General features: G+C 43.2%; 1 protein-coding gene across 2 annotated transcripts in view; it reads left to right on the top strand.

The window, feature by feature from the left end:
* The window catches only part of Smg5 (Smg5 nonsense mediated mRNA decay factor), a 63,320-nt gene that overhangs the window by 3,272 nt on the left and 42,472 nt on the right, over positions 1-17,576 (top strand). For both annotated transcript variants that reach the window (XM_065427497.1, XM_065427498.1), the window contains exons 2-7: positions 1,926-2,024; positions 2,364-2,484; positions 3,131-3,293; positions 8,817-8,933; positions 9,425-9,596; positions 15,448-15,549. In XM_065427497.1, the coding sequence (XP_065283569.1) occupies positions 1,926-2,024; positions 2,364-2,484; positions 3,131-3,293; positions 8,817-8,933; positions 9,425-9,596; positions 15,448-15,549 (774 nt within the window). The remainder of the gene's footprint in view (positions 1-1,925; positions 2,025-2,363; positions 2,485-3,130; positions 3,294-8,816; positions 8,934-9,424; positions 9,597-15,447; positions 15,550-17,576) is intronic.

Genomic DNA, 17,576 nt, shown 5'->3' on the forward strand with positions numbered 1-17,576 from the left:
TCCATTCATACTCTTTCATGATGTCATGACAGAAAAAAACTTCTAACAATGTTGGTGTCCCTTGAAAAGCACATCTTGGAGCATGGAAACAGGCAAAGCAGCTGCGATGCTGTCTTATGGCAGAGCTTGTACTGAATTCGCAAGTCGTTGCCGAGTGGAGTTCAATGAAGGCCAGCACACTATGCCGCGCACTTGCGACATGTCCCCTAAATGCAGAGGAGTTGTTACACAATACTTATTTCATGTACCTTCAGTTGTGATAGATGGATGAATTGCCATTGCTTTATAAATATAATGTAATTACAGCACCAAATTATGTGCAAATAAAAATTTATGTGCCTTTTGTTTGTGTTTCTTGCTTTCTTTTGTGCTATTTAAATGGATGCCATTAATCATTGTAAAGTGATTTAGCATTCTCTTTCACTTAGCAGGAAGACAGACAAGCATGTTTTCAAGATCGTTTAATATCATTTTATGCACATTTGCCTGTTAACTGGCTGGGCACTGCGGTGTATTTTGATCTTTCAGTGTACCATCAGTTCCGTAGTTTTCAAGGTTGCACAGAAATGTAATGCAGTTGTTGCATTTTAGCTTTAAATAAGATTTCCATGGTTGCACTCATTTCATGGCTCCTCCATATCATCTGTTTTTGTTCCACGGTAGGAACATGCATGCCTGCATGTTCAGTTCCATTTTACCATCAGTGTGATTATAAAGAATGCTGAAAACCTTTCTTGAGATCCATATAGCCATAGCGAGCATGGTTATATGGATCCAGCAATGTTGAACATTGCTGTCGATGTGAAGGATGAATGGTACCAACACGTAGAAAAGCAAGTGTGCTGTGAGAGGCCTACTGGTAGTTAGTGATCTGGTTAGTACTGTGAACATTACTATTCAGGAACTTCCAGAGTGTCATTTACAGAAAAATAACAAGCCACTGTAGAAAAACAGCAAATCAGGCTAGGATACTACATTATGCTTTCACAACTCTTTGCATTTTCTGCCAAGGAAAGGATAGCTTCATGAAGGCAGGCCTTGCTTTTCTAAAATTCTGCGCTGAAAAACCTATTCTGATACATGTTATGCGGCTTGACGAATGTCATATTGTGCTTGATTATTTAGGTTATTTCCGTGCAAGAAAGGTCCATGAATTATTTTGTTGTCTACATTGATTATTGAATCCATAATAATGTTTTCTTAAGAAGACATTGACTTTGGTTTTGGCATGTAAAACCCCATAATTTAATTTAATAAGTAAAGCACGAAGTGAGGAAGTCGGCAACAAAAGCAGCTGACTGTGGAGAAAGAAGTCGAGTGAATAAAATGAACTAGATCATGCATTGAGCGATGTGTGAAGCTACAGAGCAGGGAAGGAGTTGGCAACAAAAATTGGCCAACAGAGGAGTGAAGAAGTTAGCAACAGAAGCAGCCAAGCGTGAAGTCAAGTGAACAAAATGGAACCAGGGTGTGCATCAAGCAAAAAACATTGATACATAGAAGCGAAGGAGAACTGACATCAAAGAAAGCTTTCCTTATCACCAATTCCCACATGTGCGTGGGATCTGCCAATCTTTTTTTTATTTTATTTTATTTATGAACTTATTTTTATTTTTATTTGTTTTTTGGGCTGCAAAACTTGTGATCTCCTCACCAAAGCCCACCTGTAGACCTTGCTTTCAGCTAAGCTCTACTCCAAACTTTTCTTACCTCTGTCATATGGGCAAATTTAGTGCTACTTTAAGCAGGTGTCAGTCACTACCAGTGTCCTTTAATGACAGTTGCACAGGAAAGGCGTAGTAACATTCGCTACACAGTGCACTAGCTAATCTCTCTCCACTTCAAGCAGCTACCTTTGAAATGTGCCATGACAATAAATGTGCCACTCTGACCATAATATGGCATTGCCACACTCACCTTTGCAGGAGTGCCTCAGAAGCAGCTCGACGCTTGGAGGAGTGGCTTCGGGGTGCTTCATCGTTTGGAGCCTACCTGGCTCCAGAGGTGACACATCTCAGGGCAAGGTGCGCGTGGAACTGTCTTCTTACTTCTCTCTCTCTCTATCTTCCCTTTTTTTTTGTGTGTGTTGTGAGAAGCATCAGAGAAGCAGGTTGTACTATAATCTCAATATGTTGTTGTTGCAGTAACATAAAAACAGCAAACTGGTACCAACCACGTTCACAGCATCATGATTCTATCATAGCTTGAAGCAGTGAATTACTTTTAAGATTTTCCTGCAAGTATAGTGCATTTGTTACTCGGACATCATTGAATCAAGGTTTGTCTTTAATTTTTCATTTTATGAGCAGCAGTCCTCACGTCCTGCCTGCACATGTAACATTGCCTTCTTTTTATATGTGCAGGCTTAAGGACTACTGTGAGCGCCTCCTGTTCACTGCTCCAGTCCAGTATGGCCGTCAGGCAGAGGAACTCACCTGGCGCAAGGTTTACTACGATGTTGTGCAACACTACAAGGCTACAAAGGTACTGCTTCCCCCTTTGCAATTATGTGTTGTCTACAGTACGAGTTGCATGAGTGCAAGCACTCGCATCCTCTGCTATGGCGAAGTGTAGACACTTTGAGAGGTTGTCAAAAATTGGCGCCCCCAACTTTATGCTGTGTTTGGTAATAGTGTGTATCATTATGTGGACATAGCGGCGCCACTATCCACTTTGCAGTCACAGAAAACCCAGACAGGCCAGGCTTACTGCTGCACACGGATAGTGAACCGGATGAGTTAAAACTTATTCATGATGGCAGGGCACAATAGACAATGACACAGAACACAAAAGCTTTTGTGTTGTCCATTTCCCTCTTCTTGTGTCCATGTCTGCACACGTAACTTTTTTCTAGCATGAATCCCTACAAGCTAGCTCAACTTTGTCATTCTAGGGGAAAAAATGGGATGGAACAACTTTTGTTTTTTGGTCTTTCTTTTTCTTTGTCATCATTTACTTTGTACTGCTTTCTCAGTTATTTGTATGATAGATTGCTTATTTATTTATTCCCTTTCTTTTCTTTCATTTTTTTTGTTGGGAATGATAGTGAATAGAGTTTGTGTGGTAGTGTAGTACAGAAAATACCTATCCAACTTACTAGTACTACTCTTGTACCAATGTCATGCTGCAGGCTTCTGCAGAGGAGGAGTGTGTGGTTGAGTTGCGGGCGCACCTGCTTTCTGGCTGGGGCCATTACCACCACCTGTTGCTTCGGCTTCAGGCGGAATCGCAACTCAACCTGGAGACAAATGTTGACATGCCACTAATCTGGGAGTACCAAGGCCTGAACAGGGGTGAGTTGAGTTCCATTTCTCATTCATTTGCCGAAATGCAGCATATGATTTACCTCCATTAATTCTACCTGCTATTTTGACTAGGCCGACGAAGTTGGTTGACTTATTCAGCAAGTCAAATTAAACAAAATGCAGAAAAAAATGCCAAGACACACCACTGTTTCATTTGGCAGTATTTGCTTTATGTTAACAGGCCTCCAAATAATATGCGCGCCCTCTTTTTATGTGTCTAAAGTAGGAAACTAATTTATAAATCAAATTAAAGCCCTTAAACAAAGTGGAAATATAATGCACTACCAGTATTTTAGCAAGGAATGTTGAATATGTGTTGCACAATGGCTGCTGGTTTCCTAAAGTCAGCTTTGCCATGCAGTTTCTAAGGTCACCTTCACTGCAGTACTATTTGCTAAGGCATACAAATGTCACAAAGCTGGTTTTGGTTTCGTGTTCAATTGCACCGTGCAGGCAATGTTAGGCCCAGCTTTTCTGGTGAAAAAGAAAAGAAAATGCCCGCGTTAGAACTAGGTAGGTATCATAGTCAGACATTGCGAGCTACGGTTATTGGTTGAAAATCCTCCTAGGGCAGACTGAAAATAGGCGTTTTGGACAGGAGATGACGTGTGTTCAACGCATTCACCGTCCGCTAAGGTCTGCCAAGACAGACGCTGACACTAAAGGGGTTGCTATTGGGGTCATCATAGGGGTGAGATGTGTGCGTGCTGCGAGGTCAAATTTGAAATATCTGGTGAATGCCAATTTCAGGATCAAAATATTGAAACTTTGGGCTCATGGGAATGCATGGGCGCCAGTCAGGACTTCGACTCAGGATTGAATAAACTGTAACATTGAATTGACGGAAGTACACTGTACACACTCATGGCAGTTCTGGCACAGATTCACAGATCTGAAATTCACACATCTTTTCAATTATTAGTTTGCTCTCACCTATATCAAAGATATGAAAAACATACCTACGTTTTCAAGCATTGAAAGAAACACCTGTTTCCCTGAGCAATGGCATGTACCTCACACTCATACAAATTATTCATGATAAATTATACAGCACACACTTCCTAGCTTGCTGAGCACTTTTGATGCAAAAAATGTCGCTCTTAATGAATATACTCCCCTCTGCTCTGCATAACCTTTACATTTATCTCCTTGAATGAGCTACGAAGCATATATGTATAAATCTCCATTGTTTTACTTTTTGTTGAAATACAATTTTTCTCTATTTCTTTTCATTTCTGATCCAGTGAATTTCTCACTATATTTTTGTATACCTTATGGATTTTCTTTAAGCATATATTTATCTCTTGTTTGCATTGTTTTGTAGTTTTCTGTAGATTTTATTGCATTTCTTGCATATTGATTTTCTCCTGTACATGTATGTAATTTATACCACTGTATGCCATGCTCCAGGGCACAGACTCAGTCAAGCTTTTTCAGGCTTTTTGCCTGTGGTCCAAATATCTGACAGATGTTGAATAAACCTGAATTGAATTGAATGATCAAGTGCATAATTACACAGCTTCATATTGTTATGTTCACCTTCCTCAAGTGTGCACAATTTTTGTCATTAATTGATTATGCTTAATGTGTCATTCTTTTACGAGACATAGACATGTGCTAGCGTTTCCATGACTTCAAGAAGTGGATGCCAGCACTAGTTCAACCAAGTTCTCGGTGAAGCATGCGGAGAATGCCTCTAGACACTAAATGACATCCTGGAGCAAGGAAAGCTAAGCAAAGCTGATCTAATCATTCTGACTATAATTATAGTCCAATAAACTGTAGCGAAGAAGACAGGCCTGTGCTTCGGGCGGCTCGAGAACAGAGCTCGCGCGTTCAGTGCCCAACGCTTGATCAACAGACCAGTGTATCGTGCGACATTCTGGCTTTTTAATTAAACCGCCTTACAAAACTATATTTTGTACATAATCACTACCCGCAGTGTCACGGTAATATATTTGAAACATGTTGTTTGGAATGGCCTTTAGCTGTCATGGTGACTGACTAATATACTTCTGCTGCTGTAGATTTCTAATTTCGGTTGTTGTTGTTGTATTGTTTTTAACTCCTGGTGGTGGAAGTGGTGTGGCAGTGATCTTGAGTCCTCCATTGCGGTTTAAGTTGGTATTAAAATGTTGGTATTAGGCACCTAAGGCAGGTACTAGAGCCTCACTTTAGGCACTATTTCATTCATTTCATACAATTTTCATTGTATAAAATTGGTATAGCATTTCCTTCTGAGGTTTCAAAGGCAGCTATCAAATTGTCCATGCAGTCCATAGCATTACAGGGCTTTACTGAGCACATGAGAGGTTGCTTGTTTGTCCAACTGCATGATGCAGCCAGCACGCTCAAAAACATTTGTTCTATCACTAGGGACAGGTAGCATATATTTAAGAGCCAAACTTTCCTGCTTACAATGGTGGATTGAGTAGAGGAAAGATGAAAATAAGAAAATATGCCAGGAAGGGCTGCTAAACAATAATGAGAGCAGCTAAAATCCAGGCTCAGTGCATTGAAGTCAGCAAATGTTCCAGTAAGAAAAAAAACAAAACAAGTGATGCACTTTTAAATTTATGTAAAAAGATGTAAGGACAGGAACACGGTGATTATCACCTCTAGATTGTTAAGTTCAATATTGTGCTTGTTCTCACTCAATTAAGCTTGTAGGCTGAAAACGAGCGCCCATCATCGACAAAGGTGATGATAGGAATGCCCATGCATTCCCATGAGCCCAAAGTTTCAATATTTTGATCCTGAAATTGGCATTCGCCAGATATTTCAATTTGACCTGGGTTGATGTCTTCAAGCCCTCTGGGATTCTTGTGTTTGCCTGATAAGAACTTTCAAAACTTCTTTGAACAAAAAAATGACATTCATGTTCCTTAATGAAGAAAGACTGCACCTTTGCACAAGCTTTTTAGACAGTTGCTGCCATGCACATGGAATGCATTAAATTTGTGTTATGGTACAATACCTGTGACGTGACTCGTGAACTATTCACTAGAACTCTTTCTTAAGCTCCTTTTGTATATCGCTATGACTTTGGAAAACATTTCTCTTTTTATCAGGTGTTGGAACACAGGGTTATGCATCTCCTTACATAAACTTACTTTATTTATTTTATTTATTTATTCAAATACCCCAAAGGCCCTCTTGGAGAGGGTATTACATAGGGGGGGGCACACGAAACACACTAATAAGAGTATTTATTAACAAGTATTCTTATTATTATAAGAATACTTTAATAACAATACAAAGGGAAAGCAAAGCAATGGCAGAATTTATTGTTCATCTATTGTTAGACTTCAGATTAGCTGACATTGGCACGTGCGCCTGTACAACCACAAGAGAAGTGGAGGCATTGGAAAAGGAGACCACGTAACTACAGTTGATAGTATACTTCCAGCAGATTTGGCACACTTCCACTTTACACACATGCACTGCAATCTACAGCCAGCAATCTTTCAAAGTTGCAGTCTACAGCACACCATTCTCAACATGCTGTCCCTTTCTCTCTGTCAGCCAATGTCAGCCAGCTGGCAGAGGCCCTCAAAAGCTTGAATAACATTGACAATGCGAGCACTTATTTGCCAGGTCACATTGCCAAGTGCAGTGCAATCACCAACAGCGCCTGTCAATGCTGCCAGGTCTTGTGGAAATATGAACCTGCTTTTTAAACAAGAATAGTGCCCTAAAAATGCGCCAAACGCAAAAATAGGCACATGTAGGTGCAAAGGACAAAATAGACATTTATAGACAATACAATCGGTGCTAAACCACTCTTAACTCGTAATTTGTGCTCGTACACCAAAAGAGGGTGGCCCTGACGTGCAAGAAGAAATAAATATTTGCCTATAATCTGGTCTGCAGTCATAGCCGCTATGTTGCTTTGGAATTAAAAACACAATCAGTCAATCAGGCATGTTCATAACAGTTAGTTCAAGGTGTGAAGCTCAAGGTACAGAAGCATAGCTTGGAAGTGTTTTGTACAGGTAAGTGCAATAGATGTTCTGTGGTGTGCACCTGGACATTGATGTGGCCACATCAATGCTATCAGTGAAACCATAGCATTTCCTACAGTAATTAGTAGAAGAAACTCTGGCGCTAGCATGCCGCTTCAGCCAATGTAGGAATGATGGTTAGTACACGGATTTGCCTAAAGCTCGCATTTCTGGCTTTAAACGGCTTGGTGAATTTGCAAACTGATAATTTTCAAGAAAGTACTGTGTTATAAATCAATATAAATAAACATAAATAAAATTGTCTGACGGCAGGATTCGAACATAAGTCCGATATTGAAACCATTATGCCACAAACGCATGCGTCAACAAGTGGTATGCAACGCTCTTAAGAGGAAGCTTTAGTTCGGGCCCAACTCCAACGTGGCCTATTAAAATACATGTAAAATGCAAAAAGGTTTTCCTGAGATAACCCCTGGACCAATTTTAATAAAATTTGTTGTGTTTCAGAGAAAAAGTTAAATTATAATGACTGAAGGAAGCGGAATATTGATTTAGGGCCTGAATTTTGGTAAAAGGATTTTCAAAAATTCGGAAGTTTAAAAAAAAATAGAAGCACAAAGTTTACAAATATAATAGCTGTGCATCAAGAACAGATATTGCAGTTCTGTAAACGGCACCCGTTAGATCATTAAAAACGGACAAACTCGATATGTCATTTTATATCTTGTGTGAATTTGTTACGTTGTGTACAAGGGTTCTGCAAAAGCTGTATTTCCTTATTGCCAAATTTTTTCAGATTCATGTGTAACATATCAATTTTGTCTGCTTTAGACCTACTACCAGATGCGATTCCCATAATTGTGATAACGTTTTTCATAGCTGAGTTGCAGAGTTGCAACTTGATACTTTCATTCTGAATTTTTTTTTATTTTTGCTACTTTTGACTAAAAAATTGACGACCTAAATCAAAATTTTGAAACCAACAGTCACTAGGTTTTAAGTTTTTCTTTTAAATGCAGCAAACCTTGTCAAATTTGGTGCAGTGGTTGCTGAGGGAAACAAATTCTCCTTTTACATGTATTTAGATAGGAGCACCCAAGCTAAAGTTTCCTCTTAAGAATTTTGTGTGGGCAAGCCAGCACTTTGAGATGCTTAGCAGCTTTTGACTTGGCCACCTTGACACGTGGAACCGCTGCAAATAGTAGCGATTAGGCTTGTTCATGAAGTCTTATTGCCTTCCACATTTAGAAAAGTATACATTGCTTTGGAATTCAGGCCTATAAAGGCAGACAAAGCATAGTAAACAAAGCCACAAGCATGAAGACCAGACAAATCCATTTACTACCCATGATTCCCATGGTGGCTGGACAATCGCAGCGCCAGAGTTCACTCTAGTAATTATTGCAGCAAACTCTATAAACTGTTTGTTTGCTTCTCATTAAGTTTTGCACTGAAAAGCATCTCACTCTTTTGAAACCAGTCAGATTTCATTTGACACAATGAGTGCTGCACAATTTTACAAGCACCTTGTGTACAATGTGTACAGGGACTCGTTGGTCCCAAAAACGTCCAGCCGAAGATGGATCCTGTCCACTACCAGAGGAGAACCAGCCATGGGCTAGACAGGCTGCCCATCGGTTTCTTATCGCATTAGGTGATCTAGGTGAGTGTATTGGTGATAAGGTAACTATCATCACCAAATTCATGTTGTTACTTTAATAGCAAAGTTATCCACCTCTGAAGTTGGATATTCACACAAACACTGATTAGTAATTAGTTGACACCACCGATTACTTCAATACCGTACTTTCATGCTTATATAAATTAAATGTAGGTATCCTTGTGGATGCAACTTTCACTGAATTCTCAGTGCTTCCGTGTGTTAAATTCACAGTGCGGTGCTGAAAAGTGCAGCTGCCTTACGATAGTGTGAAGCACTTTCATTCTGTTTATTCTCATCACTTCCTACCTTGACAAAAATACATGTTTAGAATACTTCTTTAGGAGAAGTTCAGCACTAGTGCACAGGGCAATGTTTTTTTTTTTTTTTTAAGGTGTCTGCTGTGAAGGAAAATGTGACCTTACAGAGAAACTCGATTTGGCCTTGACTGATACTGATGTTAGTGGTTCACATCACCATTGTTCTGCTTGCAGCACGCTACCTGAGTGAGCTCGAGGACCGTGAGCATGGTCACTGGGCTGCGTTGTCTGCCCGCTACTACTGGCAGGCCCTGTCCATAGACGCTGGGTCGGGCATGCCTCACAACCAGCTGGGTACCCTGGCGGCTGGCGACACTTGCAAGGCTGCCTACCACTTCCTGAGATGGTCAGTGCTCTCTCTCACCTCCCCCCCTCCTCCCCCCTCTATAAGCAAAGCATGTCATATTGAGGTACTAGATAGCTTTAGCCATGTTGTTTTACCTGCCTCTGTAGCAACTCTACAACGTAAGGTGTCGCACATGTGTGTTAATATTTTATTCTCATATCACGAGAAGCCATATCATGATGCAATTAATAAAAATCGGGCCCCTCGGTTAACCCCCTTTCTTCTCAATATTTTATTGTGTAAGAGTAAAAAACTAGCATCTTTTTCCTGCTGTAAACGTTCATGTTGTCCACTAATTGCGTAACTTTGCAAGTAGACTTCTCAAGACAAGAGGCCATCTTGCAGAAATTCATATTGTCCTCAGTAATGTTTCATTTAACCTCTTCTAGCTGGCAATTGGGATTTTATAAAATACTGGTTCTGAGTTCCTACATTGGAGTGGGACACCTAAGCAAGAAAAAATCGGATTCTGATCTCCGGTGTATAGTTGTCCAATGAAAGCATGTCATTGTGCCACTGTCTCTCACGTGGAAAACAATGCTCTGCTCAAGGAGTTTCCAGTGAGGCTTGTGTAATGAATGATGTGAAATCCCCTCCCCCCAACTGATCTGTGTACGTGTGTACACACAGACACACACCCCTCAGTGGCTATGGTATTGTGTTCTAGCAGGTTCAGTTTCTAGCCACAGCAGCCACACTCAAAAACGGCCATGTATTATCGTGGTTTGGGTGCACGTGGAACTCATGTGAGAGTGAGTGAGTGAGTGAGTGAGTGAGTGAGTGAGTGAGTGAGTGAGTGAGTGAGTGAGTGAGTGAGTGAGTGTGTGAGTGTGTGTGTGTGTGTGTGTGTGGGGGGGGGGGAGGGAGGGAGGGAGGGAGGGAGGGAGGGAGGGAGGGAGGGAGGGAGGGAGGGAGGGGAGTGCGAGTGGAGCAAGTGGAGTGGAGTGGAGTGCTGGGGCTCCCGCTGAGGTTACAGCCAAGTGTTCTTGTCTCCCGGTAGCTTCCTTGGCCCTCTGGACTGCCCAGAGTTGGTCTTCCAGTTTCGAACTGAGCAGCGCGGCTTGCCATCGCGCGTGGGGGCTGTCAGTGGAGGTACAGGTCTTGGTCTCGTTATCATGTATTAGTCCCTGGCATTCCCATAGCATGTGTTCTAGCATGGCTCCAGTGCTAGACATTTTGCATCTATTCATTGTGTATATTTCTGGAGAAATAGCGTGCATTAGTATTGGACTCTTGTATGATTTGGTTCGTAGTTGTAGCCACTGGACAGCTTGCAATCTATTGAGTTGTTAAGTGCATCTTTGCATCGTGTAATGGTTGGGGATGTTGTACCTGGTCATTCTGTCTTCCAATTCCCAGTAATGCTACCGCTGCACCAATTGCGCTGAACTCCGCCGTGAGGCGAACTCTACTATAGCCTCCTACATTTCAGCAAAATATGACAATCTGCACGCACTCTGTGCCGAAGGCATTGCTCAGGCTTTCAAAAACGGAACTACGCCCTCCAGTGCCATATTATTGGGACCCTGAAACAATTTTGACCATTTTGTACAAACGTACTCTGAAGTTGAATTTGAAGTTGAAATTTATTTGCATCATCACAATGCGGGAATGCTTGGGCGAAAAGTGAAAATCAATTCACTTGAGAAGTGCCAGAGCCCCCACTAGAGTAGGTCCTTCTGATCATTAATTGACCCACCTAAGTGCTCCGCCTAAAGCATGTAATTTATTATAAGGTTTTAACGTACATTCCTGCCGATCGAAGCACACTGCTCGATGGAATTTTCAGCTGCCCCTACCCATATGACGTAAATCACCGAATTGACGTCAGTAGGGAAAGCTATCTGATTGGCTGCCCAGGGCATGTCGTCAATAAGTTTTCCACCTTTATGGTGAACAAATGATGTTCATAATAATTGGAATGTTAGTTAATTTGTTTCTATAAAAAGAAACTAACAGAAAGAGAATGCACAAGAACAATTTCTCACTTTAAGCACCTCCAGCACACAGCAAGCGTCGTCTGCTTATGTTACAACGTGCTCCATTTTGACAAGAGCTCCGCGGTCAGAGTTGGTCTCAGTCTTTTTGCGAGCATTATGATTCGACTTTGTTTCGTTGTGGACTGCAAATGTAGCAACTGGTAATATGTAAAGCTACGACATCGTGTCCCTCTGCAAGGCAGCAGACGAGCGGACTGCCGCTATCCGATCGGCGCCAGGATTTGCGCGTTTTCGGCCGTCACTTTACACCGAAAGATTACTAACGCAATAGCGTTTCTCGAGTCCGGTATTAGGGTAAGCGCGCAAGCACAAGGGAACAGGGCCTGGCTGTTTGACCGTGTCGTTTCACTGGATGAGCAGAAGCGCAAATGTGAATGGTCTGTACACTGCAGCCACCTGGTGGCACAGAGCTCAACCACACACAGTAGCAGTAACGAAGTGTATTCTTCGTTGCTGCTGGTGTAAATTTTTTGCTGGAGTGTAATCATTAACACATTGTTTTTGTAAATGTTTAAAATGTTTTACACTTGGTTAGAGCAATATTAGCTCTTTGTTTGGCTGGTTAAGCTCTGTGCCAACGGGTGGCTGGACCATGGAGACCGATCAGGCAGCTCACGTACGTCTACGCTAAAGTTCCTACACCAGCTTGAGTTTATGCCTCCACCGTTCCGTCGAAACACCCAGCTCGCCTGTGGTTACTGGAATACCAGACACGTTTCGCGCTGCAACAGAATACTCGCAATGCACGCTGCTTCGATAGCTCTCGCTTGGAGTCGACTGCCAAGCAGCTGGCGGAGAGTTTGGAGAGGCTTCGCACGCGCGCGCGCTTCTAGAGAACCGGAAGTCGACGACACGACGTGCCATCATGACGCAGAGCCAGTGACGGCGGAGCTTAGCCCTGATCGCTTGGCGAACAAGTTGAGGAGAAAATGCATGACTATGGAGGAGGGTAACTTGTAATTATCCGTAGCTCTCATAATATGAGACGTTTCACACAAATTGTGGTGCATACGATTAACTTTAGCTGTACCCTACGTGTCTACAAAATTTGTCCGAACTGTTTCACGGGCCCATTAAGTTGCATGGTGTGGACCAGTGGCCAGATTAGCTCTGCGGTGGACTGAGTCGGGCCTCTCCAATCAAGCTTGGAATCGTACTGCTTGTTTCTTCCGTGGGTTGCTGTCTATATTCAATACTTTCCACCTCGATACACGCGGGTTGCTTTGGCATCTATACAACCTCTCTATTGAGGCGGCAGCGAGCGATCACACTGGCACCAAGCCAGGCCCTGCGCTCCTCTCCTATATGACCAATTTAAGATAGTGACCAAATTTTCAGACGATGTATGGTGTCTCGCTCGATTTTTCTAACATAACGCACACATTGGCGCTTACATGGCAGCCGTGAACAATTTTGCCACTATTAATTTTGTCGCCTATCCCCCACTTTTCTTGGCTTGGCGATTTCACAGAGTAAGACTGGAGTTCAGCCACTTCTAAGATATTGGCAGCTTCAGCTCCAAACAGCAAGTTTCACCACTGGATACTGACAAAGTGCCACTGGTTAAGTCTTGCTGTATCGTGCGGTCACGAAAAAAAAAATTGTAGGATGCATAAGCTTTGCCTTTAAGAGTGGACTGCTTTCTCATGCTTCCCGGCAGCTGCAGCTTATGTAACCATAATGTTTACCGAGAAACGCCGGCAGCGAATTCTATGCACGAAGGCAAGCTTTCTGGTAGAAACGTGGCTCCCTATGTGAGTTGATCGCAGAGGTAGTAGGCAGCCGTGCAAAAAAATTACGTCATTTTCAGGTTTCTGTTATTTTGTCGCACTTTTAATATGTCAATCTGATAAAATTTAACATAACATGTGCTGTCAGTGTTTTGTTTCATTACATTTATTTGTGTCCTGTCATTCTCAAAATTCTGAGAAAACTTGTCGAAAATGTAAAACAAGTTATTAGCAACTTGAGTGATAGAATGGTGTGGCAATATACCGCATGTCGTATAGCAAGGCGTGGAATATACGTATACTTAAATATAAAGGGTAATTTTCGCTCACGGGGACACGTGACGCCAAAGCCGACACCAGATTTTCTGCGACATGGGGCCCTTAGCACTATCGCATTAAAATATGCCAGCCATTCCACTCTATGAATGTGGGCTACCAGCGGAGCTGTAAAAAAATTTGGAGGATGCTTAAGCTTCACCTTTAAGAGTGGAACACGATGGCATACAAAAACCCCTGACTGCTTCTCGTGCTTCACGGCAGCTGAAGCTTATGTAACTGTAATGTTTACAGGGAAACGCTGGCAGCGAACGCTATGCACGAAGACGAGCAGGTGAGCTTTCTGTTATTGAGGCAAGCTATCCTCCAATATATTCGTACTAGTAAACCTCTTCGGTGATTTGACATGAGATCGCAGGCTAGACTGCAGTGACCGGAAGCCAAGATAGGGTCTACGTGTGGCATGCCAGCAACTACTGCAAACGCTTTCGCAAGGCTTGTTTTTGCATTTACTGAAAGGAATGGCGAAAGCTCACGTATAGGCAGAAAGCTCCAAACTGAATTCGCTGATCACAGCCTAATATAACAGTGTTATATGTGCCCGTCAATGGCCTGCGCGCATATCTCCACTTCACGATGGTGCGCAATGCACATCAAGCTGCATGTTGACAAGCTGCTTGTCGACCATCGCAGTACTTTGAATTAGACGGTTATCCGTGAATCACAGCAAAAATAAATTTTTCACACCACTGGCAATGCTTTTTTTTTTTTCCCAGAGTGCTTGCTCCATCTTAAAGGATACATTTATAGAAGCGAGATCGTGCTGAAGGTTTTCCAAACACTTTCGAATTCTGCATGCAGCACATCCAAGTGCTTCCGTGCTTCTTTAAGCCCTTGAAGTGCTTTTGCAGCACATCTGAAGACACCACCGCGCCGTCGCAGCCCACAGTAAGCACTGCGATAAAGGGAGGGTGGAAGGGTCATCTTTACTGTTTGGATTGAACTTATAAATCAGTGACCACTTACTGCTTTCACGTGCACTGCCCACTGTATAAGCCCCATATAATATATTTTGCAATCACTTTCATAAACCTGCTCCAAAAGTCCATTTTACTGTCTGAAATGCAATTTTGGCTGCTCCAGAATGGCATAGGCCAGTACCATCACTGCATTCCCATACCTCGGGAGAGCCCTGTCGAGGGGTCTACGTTCTTTGCAGCTCGGAAAGTGTAGTCCTCGAGCTATGTTGTGTGCCGCTGCGTTAGGGTTGTCCTCTCCCGTTGAGTCGAGGGTGTTGGCTGGTATATATAGGATTTAGACGCATCTGTCTTCCCTTGTTTTGCCGAGGCATGTTTAATGCCTCGGGTGAGATCCAGCCATTCATGAAGTTGCATATTGCCGTTTGCGAGTCGCTTATTTTATAGTATGCATTGGCTTGGCTATTGCTAACACTATATCTGCTTCCTCCATTGTTTCGATGCATGTCTTGTTTATAGTCAAACTTGTGCAGCATTGTCTATTGTGGATAAGTACTGCTGCTACTCAGGTGGTCAACATCTGTTCGCAGCCCTCCACTACAGCGTCCCTTGTAACCCACTATGCAGTCTTAGTGCAATAAACCCCACATTTCAATTAATGCTTTAACCTCATATAAAAGCACTTCTAAATGTAAGTGAAATCTTTTCTTCGAACAAAAAAGTTCAGGCAATCAGTTTTTTACAAAAAGAGTTTAGTGTAGGGTTTACAGCAGGAAGTTTTAAATGTTTCCTCTAGTGCTCAAGCTGAAATGAATGCTCTTGCACCAGCTTTGTAGAAAGCAGCTATGTTCTGTTGTGCACATTGCAGCTTGCAGAGTGGCCAGCCATTTGAAGGGGCACAAGGGAACCTTTTGCGCCTGCTAGACAAGAACAGCAGCCAGCCTGCTCTCATGGGACAGCTGAAAGACAGGTGAGGTGACCTCACACTCTTTATCTCACCAGCCGGCCAAACCAGCAATGCCTTGTGTCCTTACAATACTGTGAATGAAGTGCTGTGAAACTATGCAAGACGTTTCACTGAACTTGTACCAAGGATCTTAAGAAAGTGGTTCACCACAGCTGAATGAAACCAATAACATGTACTTCACCGTCATGCGGCACTCCTTAGAGTAATTTTTATATTTCACTTAATTGTTAAATAACTAAAATCAGTAGTGCAGAAAGTTTAATATTCACTTTATGTCCAAGTGCATTTCGTTACGTTCTAGAGGGGATGGAGAAATAACTGATCAAATTTTTTCTGGCACTGTACATGCTGCATGGTGATCTTTTTCTTTTTGGCATTTAAGAAAAGCCTGCGAAATACAAAATAACAGCACATGACTGCACTCATGCCCCATCGTACTGCAGCACTCTCAACCATGCTTCGAGCAAAAGAACTGTGCGCATGGACCATTCACTTATCAAAGACCACAGCCTGTCTTTTCCATGTGCTGCCATGTAATGTGCCGACACACTATGAAGCCAATGCCTAGAGCCGCGGCCGCTCACTTCGCCACGGTCCGCACGCGCGGTTCTTTTGCTAAAACCACGGTTGAAAGTGCTGCAATACGATAGTGCATGATTGCAGTCATATGGGTTCATTTCATATTTGGCTGGCTTTCTTTAGATACTGAAAAAAATCGCCGTGCAGCATGTACATTGCAAAAACAAAAATTGGTTTATACACTGAAAAAAATCACCACGCAGCATGTACAGGCTCGTCCACGCTTAGGGTGAACACGGCTCGCCGTGGCCGCGCTCCGCGGGGCGCCAGTGCGTCCGGCGCGGCGGTGCATCGAAGCGAAGCGGCGCAGGCGCACACGGACCTCGGGGAGGCGCTTCGCGTCGTCTGCTACAGCGCTGGAGCGCGCCGCTCTGGCTTTGCTGTAAAGTACGCTTCGCTAGACCCAGGTGACTGAGCGACCGAGGCGGCGTGGCGGGAAGGCGCACTTCACTTACTGGAGCATTTTCCAGCTAGTTCGGTCTACAGCTTGTGAACAGCCTGCTTAATCAATATACATTAACACAAACAAGCTTATGACCACACAAATCACTTAGCATGTTTTTATAAGTGATGACGGTAAAAATAGTTATTTTTTCGCGCTCTTTATTAGGCTGGGGCGCAGAGGCGACGCTTGATAGTCGTGTAAGAGACGTCACTCAGCCAGAGGCTTTTCTTAATTTCCCGAGCGATGAAGGTCGTGTTTGCAGCAGCCGCCGCAACAATGGTCATGTATTCAGCTTCAGTGGTCACTGTTTGCCGGGCTTTACGGGGAGCATCCGCAATTCTTCCATCCTTCTTGTAAGCCTGGACTATTCAATTCACAGTTTTCAGTGGCCTTTTTGTCATCTACGATATAACGCGTTGAGAATAGTTTTGTAGGCACAGATCTACAATGCGTCGTCTTTCTTTTTCCGGTACCCGCGACATGGCCAGTTTCCGAAAGTGCACCGGGGAAATAAAATCCTGCACTGTTACAGCGTTTTTGTCGCCGAAGTGCCCCGGCAACCGACAACCGAACAAAATGCAATTCATCATGCAGGTCGATAGAAATGCATTTAATGGAAACACCTCTGGTGTCTTTTGATTTGACGAGTCATCCCAGAATATTTAACTCATGAGCGGCCAGTCACTCACTTGAGCAGCCGTTGGCTGCACCACATCACCATATTAAGCTAAAATGGAGTAGCATGACCTAAGCCAAAAAAAGGGGGGGAGGGGGGGGCTCGGTGGTAGATCCGGCTGACGCCCATGGTCAGTTAAAAAGTAGACTGGCCCAAACATAGCAATCTGGCTTGGGCCGGGCTTGGCTTTTACAAATGTCGAGCCCGTTGGCCGACCACTGGCATGCTGTCGGCAGACGACACCGGGCCGGCCTCATGACCGCCGGTTTAATTATCGTGGCCACGTTCGTCCAACACACGGACCGGCCACTTCCCCATGACGGCAACAGC

The sequence above is a fragment of the Dermacentor albipictus genome, chromosome 2, assembly GCF_038994185.2.
Source record: "Dermacentor albipictus isolate Rhodes 1998 colony chromosome 2, USDA_Dalb.pri_finalv2, whole genome shotgun sequence".
Lineage (NCBI taxonomy): Eukaryota > Metazoa > Arthropoda > Arachnida > Ixodida > Ixodidae > Dermacentor > Dermacentor albipictus.